This window comes from Sinocyclocheilus rhinocerous, unplaced genomic scaffold, assembly GCF_001515625.1.
Source record: "Sinocyclocheilus rhinocerous isolate Xijiao unplaced genomic scaffold, SAMN03320098_v1.1 scaffold2725, whole genome shotgun sequence".
Classification (NCBI taxonomy): Eukaryota; Metazoa; Chordata; class Actinopteri; order Cypriniformes; family Cyprinidae; genus Sinocyclocheilus; species Sinocyclocheilus rhinocerous.
Genome location: NW_015635048.1, coordinates 75666 through 95673, shown reverse-complemented (window position 1 = coordinate 95673; position 20008 = coordinate 75666). Strand labels below are relative to the sequence as shown.

The 20008-nt window shown below is 38.3% G+C and overlaps 1 protein-coding gene across 1 annotated transcript in view; it reads right to left on the bottom strand.

Annotated features, from left to right (window-relative positions):
* LOC107746453 (ankyrin-3-like) overlaps window positions 1-20008 on the bottom strand; it is a 125251-nt gene that overhangs the window by 58783 nt on the left and 46460 nt on the right. The window contains exons 6-15 of the mRNA XM_016560672.1: window positions 18983-19168; window positions 18572-18595; window positions 15462-15560; window positions 13456-13554; window positions 12810-12908; window positions 10705-10902; window positions 9246-9344; window positions 8182-8280; window positions 6312-6414; window positions 3787-3977 (exon numbers count right to left, since the gene is read on the bottom strand). Of these exons, the coding sequence (XP_016416158.1) occupies window positions 3787-3977; window positions 6312-6414; window positions 8182-8280; window positions 9246-9344; window positions 10705-10902; window positions 12810-12908; window positions 13456-13554; window positions 15462-15560; window positions 18572-18595; window positions 18983-19168 (1197 nt within the window). The remainder of the gene's footprint in view (window positions 1-3786; window positions 3978-6311; window positions 6415-8181; window positions 8281-9245; window positions 9345-10704; window positions 10903-12809; window positions 12909-13455; window positions 13555-15461; window positions 15561-18571; window positions 18596-18982; window positions 19169-20008) is intronic.

The window sequence follows — 20008 nt, the reverse complement described above, 5'->3', positions numbered from 1 at the left end:
TTCATTCAGACCAACGTGAAAAGACCAACAAGTGGGCGGGCAATATGCTAATGTTTCATGTTGACGTCAACATAAAACGGCTTGGGATTCGTTTTAAAAACGACTCGTTTCAGTGATTCAGAGTCGACTCTTTCTTTTGAGAGACAATAACTTTATACACGGTGCACTTTCAGATTTAAAACTTTGCAGGATGTTTTCATTCACTTATAGAGCTGTGTTACATGCTGCATGAAAGGTAATTTTCAAAAATCCATAATAGGGGCACTTTAAGCTAGTGTATTGCTTTTAGCAATATACAAATTTAGATGTATAGTCTCTTCTAAAGATTCATGGTTTCCAGTTTCCAGTTCTTTCTTTCTTTCTTTCTTTCTTTCATATTTCATATTTCTTTCATATATCAAGGATGCATATTTTAAAAAGACATCACAATAAACATTAAAGTCTTTCTTTTTGTTTGTGTGTGTGTTTGAGAAAATAAGTATATTTCATTCATACTGATAAAAATTTAAGGTTTGAACCAAACCATAAATATAATTTGAGAAAACATAAATTCGACTAACAAATTAGAGTATTTTATAAATTGGTTCAAAGTATCAATTTTTCATTATAATGTCTCCTGGATATTTACAAAACAAACCTCCTGTTTCAGTAGGAAATACAGTATATCAACACAGAAAAGGGAACTGCACTTGCCAAGCCATTACATACGGTCTTTAATGTAAAGCCTGTTTATTTCCTGTATTAACCAGAGAGAAAAGATGTCTTGTTATCCATGTAATCTGACAGATGTTTCAAACTATGTTTCAGTTTGAGTGTAGGCGAGTACCGATCTGGTCCACGGACCTTTATTCACTGGGAAATGTGGAAATGAAAGCCCTGTGCTCAATAACATAATGAGAACAAACACCAAAAACTAATACATCCCACATGCAGCAACTCCAACTGATCCTAAACATCATCAGATGTTCCTTAATAATGGACATGATGTCAACATCATGCTGTTCCATAAAAGCATTTTGTAATATATTCCATCTAATGGAAATATAACAGCATACTGCTAGCAAAATCCTCCGTCAGCATGGCAGGTTGGTGAGCTATTGTGATGGATGAGATGACCTTTCTTTAATGTGCAAGAGTTGCAAACCCATCACTGACTTTGATTTGGTCATCTTAAATGTTCAGGGTGGAGATGTAAAGCATTTCATACAGAAAACATTTAGTAAACGCTGATTTACATTCAAGCCGTGATTTAACACTGCTGAGTGGTAAATGCTAATACTGAATGTGTCAGGATGCATGATTTATTCCAGTGATGAACTGCTGTGTATTAGTGTTGGGATATCTATCTAGCTATCCGAACTTAACACAGAGAGGAGTCATGATGAGCTAGAGATGTTCACAAATCATTTCACACACTGCATCAGTTTCCATTAGTTGTTCGCCCTGACAGCAATTTGTTAATTTTTGCAAGAAAGCAGAGTACTTGTCATTTTTTTTACCATTTCATACCATTACTATTTCAGCCCACAAGCAATGTTAAAGCATCCAGTGGTGTTCTACATTGCAGAAATAATAGATTCCTAACTCTAATGTAGCACGTTTAGTTTTCAGTTATGACTATCCAAATATAATTTCTCTGTAGTTTGGGTTGGGCTTGTCCACTGTAAAGTAAAGGGCAAGACACACATCTGCACAGTGATTAGTTTTACAGAATAATCAATTTAATTAATAATTTGAAACAACATCAGAACGCAGCTCAAATGCTCAATTTATTCATAATTGAATTCATTTACTGATTTATTACAAACACAACTGCAGCTTGATGAGGGAGGGGGCTGTTCACTCCATTAAACCACATAAAAAGAAATCAACATCCCATCACAAGGGATGTCACAGACAAAGCAAAATGGTGGCGCTCTTGTGGAATGGATGCAATCAAACAATCTTGTTTAAAAATGACGAGTGGAACGGGACCATAGAAAATAGCAGCAGGACTCACTAAACAGCACAAAGTGGATCAGTTTAATAGTGCGATCAAAGTATGATCTATTTTGATTAATCGAAACCACATCAGCGTTAGCCTATCTGAAATAAAATACATTTCTGAAACAAAATATACCACAGAAATATGATGCATTGTAACACTAGGACCAAGGGATCGTTAAAATTAGTGAATGCTATTTTCTTTCCTGTGTTGTTGTATGTATTTCCTGAAAGTGTTAATTGGTAAAGAAAGTTGAAATTGGACATATTGACGGGCTCATCCTTTTTTCCTTTTTTCTTTTTTACCACAAAAAAAACATAAAAAAATGTAAAATACAAATAAATAAATAAATAAATAAATATATAACAATTTATATTACAAGTAAACATTATATTCCAACTATAAAATATTACAACTATATTTAATTTTGAAAAAAATTTTTTTATATAATTTTGTTTGTGAGAGTCTAGTAAGATCACATTTTTACAGCATAGACTGCGCAGATTGCATAATTTCTGGGAGAACAAAGAGGGAGGATGAATCTTTCAGGCAAAATCAAATCAATCAATATTTCTTAGATTTAACACTTTCGGTGGATAAAAAGTGCCATTGGATGGTTTTCACTGAATGCTCATCATTTTGTGCACAATTTACTCTACTGTAGTGTGACAATTGGACTCATCTCATGAAAAGATTTTAAGTCTTTTATATTTCATTTGTAAATTTCTGGGAGAACAAAGAGGGAGGATGAATCTTTCAGGCAAAATCAAATCAATCAATATTTCTTAAATTTAACACTTTCGGTGGATAAAAAGTGCCATTGGATGGTTTTCACTGAATGCTCATCATTTTGCGCATCATCATCATTTACTCTACTGTAGTGTGACGATTGGACTCATCTCATGAAAAGGTTTTAAGTCTTTTATATTTCATTTGTCCTGTATTGCAAAACAGAGACTGAACATTGTTACTAAATCCTTAGATCTTTGAAAAGATGTATAATTTGTCAACATTAATTTCCATTTTCGGACAGTACACTCTCTGAAAAAAGATACAATAATTATCACTGCTTGTACATTTCACAAAATAGACCTTTTTACCGTATTTATCCATAAAGGGTGCATTTAGGTACCTTAAAGGTACTCAAAATGTACATATTAGTACCTGAAGGGTAAATGGTACATCCCAGTGACAGCTTCTGTACCTTTTTTTCCTGAGAGTGTAGTCTATATAGTAAATGTAAACAAAAGTATCAAGAGGTTAAAAATAGCCTAGTTGGCATCCAAATCTTCTCTGATCATCTGAGTTGCTTTGCAATGATTTGTATCGTGAAAAGCGCTGTACAAATAAACTTGACTTGACTGTATTGCAAAACAGAGACTGAACATTGTTGTACATTTCACAAAATAGACCTTTTTACCTTATTTATCCATAAAGGGTGCATTTAAGTACCTTAAAGGTACTCAAAATGTACAGAATTTTTACTTTACAAATTACAGACATGGCTGATTCGCACGGGATTAAGATCACAGACAACCTCCGCAATTATTACAAATGACTGGAGGTCACCAGGTAATACTAATCCCATGCGAATAGGGCTTTAGTACCTAAAGGGTAAATGGTACATCCCAGTGATTGCTTCTGTACCTTTTTTTCCTGAGAGTGTATTCTATATAGTAAATGTAAACAAAAGTATCAAGAGGTTAAAAATAGCCTAGTTGGCATCCAAATCTTCTCTGATCATCTGACAAGCAACAAACAGCAAGTTTTATGAATCGTCCAGCTTTGTTTGTGTGACTGACCTTGGTAGTGATGCCAAGAGATGCTCCGTTGTCCAGCAGGATGGATGCCATGTCTTTGTGGCCATCGCGGGCGGCCAGGTGGAGCGGCGTGTATCCAGATGTGGTGGTGGCGTCAGGTGAAGACCCATGTTGCAGTAGTTGCTGGACTATATCTGGTTTTCCCAGACGACTGGATATATGCAGTGGGGTTTCTATATAGTAAATGTAAACAAAAGTATCAAGAGGTTAAAAATAGCCTAGTTGGCATCCAAATCTTCTCTGATCATCTGACAAGCAACAAACAGCAAGTTTTATGAATCGTCCAGCTTTGTTGGTGTGACTGACCTTGGTAGTGATGCCTAGAGATGCTCCGTTGTCCAGCAGGATGGATGCCATGTCTTTGTGGCCATCGCGGGCGGCCAGGTGGAGCGGCTGTATGTCCTCATTTGTCACAAAAACGCGCACACACACACACACACACACACACACACACACACACATAAGACTTGTTAGTCTTTTTTTGTTAGTCTTGTTAGTTTTTTTTTTTGTAGAGGTTATAAGATGCTAGACCTTTATAGTATTTCCTTGCAGGACTGCAGAACTCAATTCAATGAGGCAACGCCAAAGCAGATCAGGGCACTTTTGACAGTCTTCGTGTCAGCGCAAACAAACAGGCAACTGTTTCCTATTAGTATAGATTGACTGCATTGCATTCCACAGCTATTACATTTACATTTAGTCATTTAGCAGACGCTTTTATCCAAAGCGACTTACAAATGAGGACAATAGAAGCAATCGAAACCAACAAAAGAGCAATAATATGCAAGTGCTATGACAAGATCCACATAGCAAGGTTTTTATATATACCATGTATATAATAAGCAATAAGGTATGAGAGGCCGTGCTGTATTATGAATAAATCACGGCTGAAGGGCGTTGTTAGGCACGGCTCGAAATGGCCCCTTCAGCCGTGATTTATTCACAATACAGCATGGCCACTCGCGCCAGCAGGGGTCACTCATACTTCATTAAATAAATAACAAAACAGCAAATTTTGCCGAAATACACGAAACAGTTTTAATGCCATATTATTGGTTGTAATGTGTCTGTGAAGTTTCAGCTCAAAATACCCCACACATCATTTATTATATCATTTTGAAAATGCCTATTTTTAGAGGAACCAGAAATATGCTGTTTTCGTGCAAGTCTCTTTAAATGCAAAAAACATCTGCTTGGTTTTGATTATAATGTCTTTCGCGCTGAAATCATGCGTTTTAAAGCCATATCAGTTTATAATTCTTATATACGGTTTTCTGAGCGCACACATCCGAAGCACACATCACAAGCGTCTGTCACACGGCATGTGAGCCATCGTTTACGGACTCACAAGTCGTTCTCAATCCATAGAACTTTCGTTCATCTTCGAAACACAATTACGTTTTTAATGAAACCTAAGAGATTTCTGATCCTCCATTGAATGTCCATTACACTAAAACTTCAAAAAGTTGTTTAAGGGTGTTTTCACACCTAGTTCGTTTAACCATTTCAAACACTCTCGGAGCGGTTCAGCGTGTATATGTGAACAAACCATGTGATCTCAGAGCCCCCTAAAAGGACCCAAAAGCGAACCGAACTCAGACCACCTCCGGAGGTGATCTGAGTACGGTTCGTTTGTGGGTCCGTTTGTACATGTGATCTCAGAGCCCCCTAAAAGGACCCAAAAGCGAACCGAACTCAGACCACCTCCGGTTCGTTTGTGGGTCCGTTTGTAGCTCGATATCTTCGTGATATGCGAAAGCAATGAGATCCCGGTCCGCTTTGCGTTTCGACATGTGTACCTGGAGGCTTGCCATACCTGCAACCATGTTATGTCACTGCTGTAACAACAGAAAAATCTTTTCACCATGGCAGGTCGTGGGGTTGTGTGGTCCCAGGAGGAGAGTTGGGCTGGTTCCCTTTCTGGTTCACTTTAAGTGAACTGGGTTTGGTTCTTTTAAAATGAACTATATGTGAAAACACCCTAAGTGACAGCAGTGTAATATACAGTACCTATACTGCTGTCTACGCTGACAATATGACCCAAACAATAAAATAAAAACAGAAAATCACTCACTGCTCTTGAATTAATAATTTCTGTAGCTCCAATAAGAAGACATTTCTCACTTGAATGTTGCTTTTAAATGAGCGTGAAGATAAACATGGCGGATTGTGTGCTGCTCACTCAGGGCGGGGTCTCTGCTAATACGGCAGTGTCCATCAACATTCGTGGGCGGGGCTTGTAAAATGTGGCGTCACGGTTTACGGACTCTGTGAACAGCTTGTTCTGAGACACTGCTCATGATTTATGAAGATTAAAAAAAAAAAACAGAGTGGCTGGATTTTTATTATTACAAGGTGGCTGTGTACACACATTTATATTCAAACAACACGTAAAAGTGAATTTTTCATAATAGTTGCCCTTTAACACGAAGGGTTATGGCTTCATTCAAATCGCTCTCTTTGCAAACACCAATAAAGCAGCACATACTTAGATTCATATCTCTCACTCACCTTGGCTTTAGCGTCCACATCTGCTCCATTCGCCACCAGGAATTTCACCACGTTTGCCTGTCCTGCCCTGGCAGCCATATGAAGCGCTGTCTCTCCCCTCTAAAACACACACAGAGGAAGCTTCTGGAAAAAAGGTACTACTGTGTTTGGACAGTAAGCCTTTGTGTGTGCACAGCTCTTTCATCAGTCTCGGCCCCTCTGCCCAAACCGTCTTGCTTTCTTTGTTTTGACACTCTCGATGGGCTGCACCCCAACAAAGCTTAAAGCATGTTTCTACGGTAACAGTGGCTCGCTGTTGGCCCACCGTATGTCTGATGGGGAATAGTCGAGCATGATTACAGTCTGACTGTACTCTAATTACAGTAGACTAAGGAGCTCCAACCTGCGGTCAGACGTATGTTTAAGCACATGGACGGAGACTGTTATTACCCTAAAAGGCAAGAGACCAAACCAATGTGGCAAGCAATGACACGTTCCAGAGAGGAACATGGCTGGACTCTGGGGCTTCGCTAAAATGTTTTGTTTTACTTTGTTTTTCATTATCAAAAGGAAACGGTTTGTTTGGTGCTGGTGGGCTTGGGGACGGCTGTACTCACCACATTCATCGAGTTAGGAGACGCTCCGTGATTTGTCAACTGAGTCACAATGTTTTCATGGCCCATAAAAGCAGCCACATGAATCGGCGTGAGTCCAGACTGCACAGAGACACAGAAATATGCATCTTTGAAGCACTGGGAACTGCATGCTAAAGCAAATATTACTTCATTTCAAAACGCACATGTTGTTGTTCAAAACAACAGCATATCTGATTGAAACACTTTACGTCTAACTCTATTGTGAAATGCTTCATTGCAATGTATGAAACCCCATCTCTGCCTCAGATTAAAGATAAACTAATGCTGAGAAATAAAGTTGCAGTTGTGAGATACTGTATATAAAGTTGCAATTACAAGAAATAGTCACAATGACCAGAAACAACTGCAAGACTTAAAAGCCACAATGCCAGATATAAAGTCACATTGTGAGTTTAAAGTAAATTATAAGAAACTAAGTAGCAGTTTTGATATATAAAGTCACATTGCAAGATATAAATTGACTGTCAAACATAAATTCATAAATTCAATTACATAATATAAAGTTACATTTGGCAGATATCAGCCACACTATAGTGACAATTGTGAGCTATAATGTTGCAAAAAAATATTTTTTTGTTTTTGAGACAAAAACAGGCATTGTAATCTCATTTAACAGCACAATATTTCCATCTGGGGCAGAGGAGCAACTGGAAAAGTAGGAGGGACACTTTATAAACCATAACATTCATATTTAGCTGATTGGTAAAATGCAGGTAAATGGGCCAAAGCTTGCTTGTTCTGACACACAGAGGAAGCTTCTGGAAAAAAGGTACTACTGTGTTTGGACAGTAAGTCTTTGTGTGTGCACAGCTCTTTCATCAGACTCTGCCCCTCTGCCCAAACTGTTTTGCTTTCTTTGTTTTGACTGCCTCGATGAGCTGCACCCCAACAAAGCCTAAAGCATGTTTCTACGGTAACAGTGGCTCGCTGTTGGCCCACTGTCTGTCTGATGGGGAACAGTCGAGCATGATTACAGTCTGACTGTACTCTAATTACAGTAGACTAAGGAGCTCCAACCTGCGGTCAGACGTATGTTTAAGCACATGGACGGAGACTGTTATTACCCTAAAAGGCAAGAGACCAAACCAATGTGGCAAGCAATGACACGTTCCAGAGAGGAACATGGCTGGACTCTGGGGCTTCGCTAAAATGTTTTGTTTTACTTTGTTTTTCATTATCAAAAGGAAACGGTTTGTTTGGTGCTGGTGGGCTTGGGGACGGCTGTACTCACCACATTCATCGAGTTAGGAGACGCTCCGTGATTTGTCAACTGAGTCACAATGTTTTCATGGCCCATAAAAGCAGCCACATGAATCGGCGTGAGTCCAGACTGCCAGAGACACAGAAATATGCATCTTTGAAGCACTGGGAACTGCATGCTAAAGCAAATATTACTTCATTTCAAAACGCACATGTTGTTGTTCAAAACAACAGCATATCTGATTGAAACACTTTACGTCTAACTCTATTGTGAAATGCTTCATTGCAATGTATGAAAACCCATCTCTGCCTCAGATTAAAGATAAACTAAGCTGAGAAATAAAGTTGCAGTTGTGAGATACTGTATATAAAGTTGCAATTTCAAGAAATAGTCACAATGACCAGAAACAACTGCAAGACTTAAAAGCCACAATGCCAGATATAAAGTCACATTGTGAGTTTAAAGTAAATTATAAGAAACTAAGTAGCAGTTTTGATATATAAAGTCACATTGCAAGATATAAATTGACTGTCAAACATAAATTCATAAATTCAATTACATAATATAAAGTTACATTTGGCAGATATCAGCCACACTATAGTGACAATTGTGAGCTATAATGTTGCAAAAAAATATTTTTTTGTTTTTGAGACAAAAACAGGCATTGTAATCTCATTTAACAGCACAATATTTCCATCTGGGGCAGAGGAGCAACTGGAAAAGTAGGAGGGACACTTTATAAACCATAACATTCATATTTAGCTGATTGGTAAAATGCAGGTAAATGGGCCAAAGCTTGCTTGTTCTGAAAATGCAGCTGGCTGGTCTTAAAGTCATAGTTCTTTAAATAATATGCAAGCCAAATAAAACCCTAAATAAATAATTATGTGCTAAAAAGTGGGGGAGACATGTCCCTCCATTTATAATGGTTGCTACATCTGGTTTTCACACACACAACCAACATTTCTTACAAAAACATAAGCAAAGTTTCTTCCATTCAGAGTTATTAAGCTGTTGAGATCAAAGTGCATGGTAAAGCAAGCTCTGCAAATGTACAGTAGATATTCAGAAAAAAAAAAATCTTGCTCTCTCACCTCAGTCACAGCTTGAATGGACGCTCCGTGTTTCAGCAGCAGCTCCATCACTTTAATCCTGTTCTTCTTGCAAGCGATGTGAAGTGGTGTAAAACCATTCTACAGAGAGATAAAAAGATATTCTGGTGGCTTTTACTCCAGCTTACTAATGAAAATCTGGTTGCTTTCTGCCCGTAACCAGATGACTGAAGAGTTAACAAAGCTTTGTTTCCAGACGAATGAAAACACGTGGCTTCTGCTGCTCAATGCTTGGCAGACTTGTCTTTCTACAGTTTTCGTTCTTTCTTCCTTTTTTCCTCATAAACTGCAGAGACACGCCCGTTCTGTAACCATTACTTCAGAGCATGAAAGTATTCACTGTGCTCTTTGCCAAAAGAGGCTTTTTACAGATCGCCATGGTGCTGTGCAGAAACAAAACATGTTACATGTCATAACCTTCCCTCCAAGTGCTCACATATAAAATTTGGAGGGTACCATCTAAAGTGGAAGCCAAAGGGGGGAAAAAAGGAATTCTGGGATTTTACGAGACTAGTAAGCTCTGTTTTTTACCTCAGTGACCACATTTAAGTCCAAAGTTTTCCTGAATCAACACAACATTTCTCTCAGCTAATCAGAGTTTGGGTTTGGACTACAATAACATCTGATTGTTTGATTGTATTCTGTAAAAAAGTTGTAAAAAAACATAAGAACTAAAAATACATTATTGTATTATTGGGGTATGTTTTACAAGAAAACACTGTTGTATTTCAGGTCTCCTACTTGAAAATATTATGTTTAACTCAATGTGTTACTTGCTGTTTCTTTGTAATTGTTTGTGAAATTTTCCAGCAATTTCTAAGTGAAAATTGTTTTTACATCAATCTTTTTTCAGTGTATTGTTTTTTTCCCCCATGCCAGTCTATTACTGTGAAATATTGAATTTAAGATAAACTAGCCACTAAACAAAAAAACACTGCTCGCTTTACATCAGTCAGTTAGGTGGTCTTTTATCCCTATTAAAAGGGATAGTTCACCCAAAAATGAAAAGTCTGTCATCATTTAATCACCCTCCACTTTTTCCAAATCTGTACGAGTTTCTTTTTTCTGCTGAACACAAAAGAAGAATGTTGGCTGATGGTAGCCATTGACTTCCATAGTATTTTTCCATACTATGGAAGTCAAAGGCTACCATCAACTGTTTGGTTACCAACATTCTTTAAAATGCTCAACAACAGCTTTAAGAAACTCATACAGGTTTGGAACAAATTGAGGATGAGTAAATGACAGAATTTTCTTTTTTGGGTAAACTATACCTTTAAGTGGACGGTTCTTGGCCTAAATGTTGTAAAGTGCACCCAACCTTATGCCTATAGTCAAAAGGTCTGGCTATGGGAGACTATGATTAGGGGATTTTGTTAGTTAGACAGGATCAAAAAAGAAACTGATCCAGAAACATTATACTTGTCAACTCAAGACTCACCAGTGCTTTGGCATTAGGATTGGCCTTCTTGTCCACAAGGACCTTGGCAACTTTGTAGTGTCCGCAGTGTGCAGCGACGTGCAGGGCTGTCAGATAATCGTTGGTGACGTCATCCACGGGCACGTCGTGATGAAGCAAGAGCTGAACGCAGTTCAGATGATCTCCTTGCGTGGCCATGTGCAACGGTGAAAGGCCATTCTGTTGAAACACGCAACAATCTAGGTTATGCTGAAATTAAATAACTGAAGAACTTTCACTTCTCTATTCTCTGTTTTGTAGGAATCACAGATGCATCAAATCTAAAGCCGTTTTTCATCTTTCTAAGAATTCAGAGAAGCAAATGTAAACTTTTAAAATCTAATAGAGCCATAATCCCAACTCAAAAAGGACATCTGGGGTAAAAGAACAGCGAGAGAGTATTTATACGTCACTATTTGTACTAAAACAATTGCTCCATTGTGACACTAATCGGCTGGGATATTATCTAATTTGGCGAGAAGTCTGTGACCATGTTTTGCTTTGCTTTCGGATTCCAGGAAAGTGTTCAGTGATGCAATGGAAAAACAAGAAAAAATGATAGTCACATCTGCATACACTTAAAGGAACAGTTCATTCAAAAATGATGTCATTCACTTGCCATCATGTCATTCCAAGCCCATACAACCCTTACTAGAACACAAAAAAAGTTGGTTTAAAAGTCGAGGTTTCAAAGACAATTTGCAATATTTGCATTCATGCATTTAGCAGACTCTTTGATCCAAAGCGACTTACAAAAGAGTAATAAAAGCAGTTTGTGTGAGTGTGTACAGTAAGTGCATTGGTTTATGGGTGTGGGGTGGTTAAGTGCTTGCAGAAGTGGTGTGTCTTCAGCTGCTTTTTGAAATTTGTGATGTTCTCAGCAGTTCAAGATTGGCAGTTCATTCCACCAGAGAGGGTGAAGGTTTTGGAAAGTGACTTTTTTCCTGGTTGTTTTTTATCCATATTATTATAGATTATTATAGATTTGACTGCACTGACACTATTGGAAAAGAACAAAACTTCAGCTGAACAGAGCTGGACAATAACACTAACTTTGTAACACTGACTTAGTTATTGAACAGAACTGAATCAACACTGAAGTGACTGTAGATCTGCTTATAGAATTAACATTGGAATAAATTGAGCTGAATAATGACACTATTGTCTTCTGTAGAGGAAAAAATTTTTTTTTGCTAAAAAAAGTGTCTCACACGGCTCCGGGGGGTGAACAAAGGCCTCCTGTAGCGAATCTATGCAGTTTTGTAAGAAAAATATCCATATTCAAAATGTAATAATCACTTTAATCTAGCATGCGCTCACTGTTGTAAACTAAGCAGTTCCGGGAGCATGACAAAGGTCAACGTTGCGCAGACCTCATACGTCATGCTCCCGGAACTGCTTCTGTTTACAACAGTGTGAGCGCAAGCTAGATTCAAGATATTATTACGTTTTGAATATGGATATTTTTCTTACAAAAATGCATTGATTCGCTACAGGAGGCCTTTGTTCACCCCCCGGAGCCGTGTGAGACACTTTTTTTTTTATGGAAGGGAGCTTTTTATTTCACGTCTTTTGGACTGAAGAAATGCAACACCCGCTGAGTTAAATGATAGAGCTTGAAAGATCAAAGACAATTTTTAATAGAACTCCGACTGGATTCGTCTGAAAGAAGAAAGTCACATACACCTAGGATGCCTCGGGGGTGAGTAAAACGCAGCCTAATTTTCATTTTTGGGTGAACTAACCCTTTAACATTGCTATTTTCCTGTTTATTACGGTAAAGCTGCTTTAAAACAACCTGTATTGTATAAAGTGATATACAAATAAAACTGACTCGACAAATAATGTAATCTGCACTTTTCCATATAACAAAAGTGTACAGACACAACCATTTCATTTTTGCTTTCAGCATTTTATTCTGTTTGGTACGCAAATTTCCCGTTTACTTTATATACCGAAAAGAGCAGCATGAACATTCTTCAAAATATCTCCTTTTGTGTTCCACAGAAGAGGTTTGGAAAGACATGAGGGTGAGTAAATGATGACAGAATATGCATTTTCTTTAAGTGCAGAACACCATATCTAACCTTTGTCTTAGAGAGGATGGGTGCTCCACGGTCTAGTAACATCTCAACTACTTGCTCATGACCGCTCCTTGCTCCACAGTGTAAAGGTGTCAGGCCGTCCTGGAGATTTGAAAACAAGCACACATATATTACACACTGCCAGACTCTACAATCATCAGCCATCATTAACATTACAATCCCTCCCATGTGACATGTGCCAATATGTCAAATACACAATGAAAGACAGCATTCCTCTACTGGAGACAGAGAAGAGCGCAACATCTGTATGCAATTTCTCTTCAACAGTGGTGCCAAACACATGTAACCTGAGGGCTGCGGTTGTTATCATTTATTCGAATCAAACGGCATGTATCCCTGAATTATCCCTTCCAAATAAATTCCCTTTTCATCTTGTGTTTCTAAGAAAGCAGCTGAAAATGGCCACAAATGAACAGCAACTGAATTAGTTTCCTCTGAAACTTAATATGTAATTTGTTCATAAATTACAGCTTTTTTCTTTCCAAGTCTTTCTTGACTATAGAATCTACACATGCCGTTGTGAAATAAATGCAATGGGGAAAACCATGTGCTCACTTCCTCTGATGAGTTAAATATAGAGCTGGAAAAGAAAGATGGTCTGTGTGGTTCGACTGCTTGCGGCACTGACCTTGGTTTTGGCGTCGATTCGGGCTCCTCTCTCCAGCAGAAGCCTGACCATGTTGGCATTTCCTCTTTTCGATGCCACATGGAGAGGTGTGATGTCATTCTGCCACAATAAAAAGACAAAACTAATAGTCAGACACATAATCAAGTTCAAAAGAACAAGGTTGATTACATGTAAACACATACTATATTGGATGTTGTGTGGCTGTATTAGAATTGGCATTTTCTTTGCATATCTGATGAACTAATAATTAATTTTCGATAGCAAAAGCTATTTTAAAAGGAGGAATTTCTATAATTATTTCATTGAAAAATTGTGCACTTTCCCATTAAACATCACTTATTTTTTGTTAAATCACTGTTTTATTAGTCAGAAAACAGAATTTTTCAGTTAAAATGCCCTTTTAAAGGAAAATGGACAAACTCTATGGTTGTTGTTGTGTTAAAAATTTTATTATTGTGTGTTTTTCAGAGTTTTAGTAATTTTACTCCATGTAAACTAAACTAATGCTACTACAAACATCAAAAAACACAATGGCTTAATAATATTATTTAATAGCAGCAAATATTATGTACACAAAATTGCTGAAATGAAAACGTAATTTTCATTGTAAATGTTTATTATTCATCGAAAAGGAAGTCAGCAATCACAAGGAGTAGAAAACCTGTAGTAATCTGTACCAATCAAAAGCATGCATTAATGTTTCAACAGATATTGTTTTATTTTACTACTGTATATTTACTGTATATTTAAAAAAAACAGTAAACTGATGGTGTGAGGTTGAATTATGCCAATCCTCTAAAACCATACATACATTAATACAGTATTCAATAATATTATCTCTAAATCTGTTTACTTTGAATATAGGCTGGTTTTTATTGTGTCTTAATTTGTCTGCATGTGTGACAATATGTTGCTGATGGAATATAAGCATCTTTGGTGGACAATATGTGTTCCATCTTAGAGATTTTTAATAATGTTGCACAAATAAGAGATTCTGTCCATAGCTGCAGTGGCACAAATGAAGCGCACAGCGTCATACTGTAGACACTGTAGTATTGGGCCACACCACCCTCTAGTGATAGCTTACAAAATCTCTAATTTACTATGACAGACTGCTTAGCATTTTATAAAACATGGTGGACCCCACTGAGTCTGATGTGAGGCATCATAGGAGCAATGTTATGTCACTTATGTTATGCTAAAACTGTGTGGGACTGAATATTTGAACACACGATAGTGGACGCTTTGACACAGATGGATGTAGTATATTCCACAATATTTAGTCAGATCTATGGGATCCAATTTTCACTTAGTGTCAGGGTCAAAGAGCTGCAGAGAGACACTGGTAAACATGGTCTAAACCAGTGCATGGTCAATCTGTGTATGCAGTGCCAAAATGGTGTCTGGATCAGGTGTTCTATCTTTTCATCAGGAGTATTAAATATTTATTGTTCAACGTAGAGCAACACTGATTGGAATTTATTAGCTATCATACAACAGTTATTTTCAGGACTCTAATTTGTTTGGCTAAACAACAGCACTGGGACGCTGCACTTATTCTATCATGCTTGTCAGTGTTCAAGGCATTCCAGATCAAAGTATGTGAGAGTTTCTTTAAAAAAAAAAAAAGGATATGCACATTATTTATTTGTGAGAAAATTTCATTAAATAACATGTAAATATACACCATCCTTTTTGGAGCAATTTCAATCCATGCTTTAAATACTGTATGACATGGTTTTCCTCAGGCACCACATACAGAGAATAGGGTTGCAAAGGGGTGGAAAATGTATGGTAAATTTCCGGAAACTTTCCAAAAATCCCTGGAATATTCCCAAAAATCCTGGAAAGTTTCCAAACTTTTTGGAATGTTTCCGAAATTTACTGGAAATCTTCCACCTTTTTGCAACCCTAATAGAGAATGACCCTGTTCTGACCCCAGTGTAGTTCATAATACTCTGCACTCCACTCTTACGGAATCCTTCAGCTGGAGTTCATGTCCTTACCCTCGCCTTGAAGTCTACGGCAGCCCCGCGGTTCAGAAGCAGGGTCGCTACGTTGATATTACCGTAATGAGCCGCAATGTGGAGAGGGGTGAAGCCACTCTGGAGAGGGACAGAGAGAAATAGAGCACAGGGGTCAAAATGTCACATACAGAACTCTGAAGGCCCTGACCTCAAGTCACCTGACCTGACCTCCTCCTCTACATATGAAAAGACGACCCCAGGCCAGGCGTGGTGCAGTAAATCAGTAAAACAGATCTACACAGATGACCTTAGCACAACACTGAGGGAAGGCACATCCTTCACTTGATCCCTCAATCTGGCTGATTAATTCTTTTACTTTGGTTTGAACATTAGGTTTAATTTCTTTACTTTAATCTTTAATGTTTAATCCAATACTTTAATCTCTCTGTTTACACACCATGCTGTGGTTGCAATAGATGGGAGGGTTTTCCATTTTAAAGGATGTGCTTTCCTCAGATATACAAAGCCTTTATAACAGCAACCTTCAGCCAAATTTGAATTAACATTTACATACAAAGCTTTAGTGGAGGTGAATCCATGATGTTATGTGTGCAAACATGCATACAACATCAAAAATCAGTTTCTCTAACTATAATCACAAATATGATTTTAATTATTTGAAAGCAAATTGCAGCACGTTATTGAGTCATATACAGTATAGTAAACAATAGTTTTAAAATAGTCAGTAGGCCACTGTAAATTTGGGAGAGCAGTTGAGCTGTAGCTGTAGATGAATATCATACTATTATTCTCAGTTTTGTAAGTGATTAATACTGTATTTAAGTTACATATCATGCAGTGCAAATCAAAGCTGTTAAGTTGCAAGAGAGCTGGAAGAAATCTGGAAGCCATGCTGACTGTGAAGAGAAGAGAAGAGAAGAGAAGAGAAGAGAAGAGAAGAGACAAAATAAAAGATGAAATAAGTTTTTGGACTTTTCTCTTGTCTCAAAATGAGAGAAGTGATGAAACAATATTAAATAAGAAGAGACGAAACAAGAAGAAATTAATAGAAATGAGAATAGAGATGAGACGAGACGAGACAAAATCAGAAAAGAAAAGAAACAAAACAAAACAAAACAAAACAAGATGGAATAAGAGAAGAAATAGTATGAAAAAAACAAGTAGAGAAAACAAATAAAGACAAGAGACGAATCGAGAAAGACAAAATGAAAAAAGTGATAAAAGTATTAAATGAGAGGAGATGAGACAGGAAAAGAAAAGAAGAAATGAAACAGATAAAGCATGATGTCAAGGGATAAGAAGAGACGGAATGAGTAGAATAGAGGTGTAAAAACAGAAGAGAAGAGAAAAGATTAGACAATCCAGATAAGAAGGAGAGATGAAACAACAAAATGAAATCAAAGGAAATGAAATAACAAGTAAAGAGAACAAAGAAATGAAACAAGAAGAGAGTAGAGGAGAAAAGAAAAGAAATGAAGAGATGAAAGTAGAAGACAAGAGAAGGTCAGTAACTCTTTCTGCTGACACCTGCTAGGAGGGGAATGTCATGCATGAGACGGGACGAATGCTCTGCAGCTGAGAAGTCTGATTCTATGCTACCTTCTTCAGGACAGTAAGAGATGTCTGGGCTTTGGTCTAAAAGGGCATTTAGATTTATAGTTGAAAGGAGTTGAAGTATAAAGCATATTCTAAAAATTCAAGCTGGTTTTAACGTAAAGGCTCAGCACACTATTCTGATCGCCAGAATATGTTGTGTTTTGGGATATTTGTGTGCAAGCTTCTTTGCTACACTAACCACTAAAGGTCTCTGCACACTGAGTCCGAATTTTTCGTCCGAAATGTTCGCAGGTTGAAAAATAAATACGACCTCACGTTGTGTCAATCACGTTTACAGTAGAATAGAGGTGTAAAAACAGAAGAGAAGAGAAAAGATTAGACAATCCAGATAAGAAGGAGAGATGAAACAACAAAATGAAATCAAAGGAAATGAAATAACAAGTAAAGAGAACAAAGAAATGAAACAAGAAGAGAGTAGAGGAGAAAAGAAAAGAAATGAAGAGATGAAAGTAGAAGACAAGAGAAGGTCAGTAACTCTTTCTGCTGACACCTGCTAGGAGGGGAATGTCATGCATGAGACGGGACGAATGCTCTGCAGCTGAGAAGTCTGATTCTATGCTACCTTCTTCAGGACAGTAAGAGATGTCTGGGCTTTGGTCTAAAAGGGCATTTAGATTTATAGTTGAAAGGAGTTGAAGTATAAAGCATATTCTAAAAATTCAAGCTGGTTTTAACGTAAAGGCTCAGCACACTATTCTGATCGCCAGAATATGTTGTGTTTTGGGATATTTGTGTGCAAGCTTCTTTGCTACACTAACCACTAAAGGTCTCTGCACACTGAGTCCGAATTTTTCGTCCGAAATGTTCGCAGGTTGAAAAATAAATACGACCTCACGTTGTGTCAATCACGTTTACACACTGCCTCCGAAACTTTTGGCCGTCATAAAAAAATTCGGACCAGGTTCGATTTTCTGCGTTTTTGCATCCGTAGCAAGCATTTTGATGAGGAAAGGATGACGAATACGAAAAAAACTGAAAAACACATACGAAAATTTCGGACTCAGTGTGCAAGGACCTTAAGACTTGATCAAACAGTTTTATTAGGTACTGTAAGGTAACAGCATGACTTTATTGGTCCATCAGCTGGACCAGAACCAAACCAGCATAAGCCAGTTGGAACAGCACAGACATTTAGGTCAAAACTATCCCAGTTTAATATACAGAAACAACCAGCGGGCCACTGGTAGGTTGACTTCTTGAGCAGGACTATTTGTGCGACCAATGGCAAATGTCGGAAAACACACAATCATGATCTTGCAATTCCATTTGGTGCCACTAGTGGCACAGAAATTACACAAACAAAACAAAAAACTCTCTCAGCTGCAGACCTCGCCCGGCTAAACCAGAGTGTTTCCTCTCCATGCTAGTTTTCCGCTGCCCGTTAGTAATAGAAGCGCCAATTTACTGAGACAAAAAAGCAATGAGCAGGGGCAGGAGGGGATGGGGCGGCAGCCACAGCAGCAGCGTGATGTGGGCGCTTTGTGAGGTGTGTAACATTTGTACATGTATACCTCTGTCGTTCTATTCACCATCATCTAGAAGGACCACCAGAGCGGGAGGAGAAAGAATGGTCTGATTAGTGTTCACAAAGTCACAATGGGAGCATCAAGCTGTACGGTGGCTACATCGTGAGGGAGAGCGACAAACCACACATCACACGACACCACAAGGGCTTAACTGGATGGTGCATCTACTAGTATTTGCTTTAAACTGGCGTGTGATAGAAGATGACGTTTTAAGGAAATTTACAATGAGCATCTCCCATCATGCACCACTGAATTACAGCCACCACAATGTCTGTTTAGATGTATATTGTGTTAATTCCAAAAGACGATAATCATCCGATGTGTTTGAATGGAAAGCACCATCAAGTTCTAGATGTAAACTAATGGAAAGCCTTGACTGTATATTGATGGAGGTACCTTGGATTCGACATCTGCATTATGGTCGTTCTGCAGGAGCAGAGCCGCTGCTTTGGTGTCGTCCTTACGGGCGGCGATGTGCAGGGCAGGTAGCCGCACCTTCCCCTTGGTGTCGTTCTCCAGGAGCAGAGACACCACCTGATCATGACCCTGCTGGAGAGCTACGGCCAGTGGAGTAAAACCATCCTACAAGCACACAACGCAAGAATCCTTGAGTAGTCCAAAGAGATGTAAATCTTAAAGGTAAACTACAGAACTCTGGGCTCTCCATCTGTGGTGGCAACATTCAAATGTTCTAAATAAAAATAATCTTTAAACAAGAATATAAAATATCAATCATATCTTGAGAAAAACACAAAATATATTAATATATGACTGTCAGCACACTTCCAGTTAATGACAGAATGTTTAATAAGAGCAAAAATCTTATAGACATCAAAATGCTGTAATGCATGTAATCTTTTTACGGTTTAAAGGGGTCATATGATGCGATTTCAATTTTTCCTTTCTCTTTGGAGTGTTACAAGCTCTTGGTGCATAAAGAAGATCTGTAAAGTTGCAAAGACTAAAGTCTCAAATCCAAAGAGATATTCTTTATAAAAGTTAAGAGTCAACCACGCCTACCTAAAACGGCTCGTTCTAACACGCCCCCACATATCTACGTCACGATGTGGGAAGATTTGCATAACGCCGCCCAAATGTTCACGCAAAGAAAGAAGGCGTAACTTTTATTCTCACTGTAGTATTGTTGCTGCCGCCATGTCATGAAGACGCTGTGTGTTTCGTTGTGAAAGCGAAACTACTTTGTTTGGCGTTCCAAAAGAGGACGATATCCGCTTCGTCATGCCTAGAGCTGATCCGTGCTGGTTGCTGAGGAAATACATCAACTTCGCGCGGTGGATCGCCGGATCGGCTTTCACCGTGGACGAAGCGGAGTCCTGGGGTCGTCACATGTGGTTGCCGCAAGTTCGCCGGCCGCTCCTTCGTCGCCGTTCTCAACCCCGCCGCCTCAGCTCACGCTAGCCC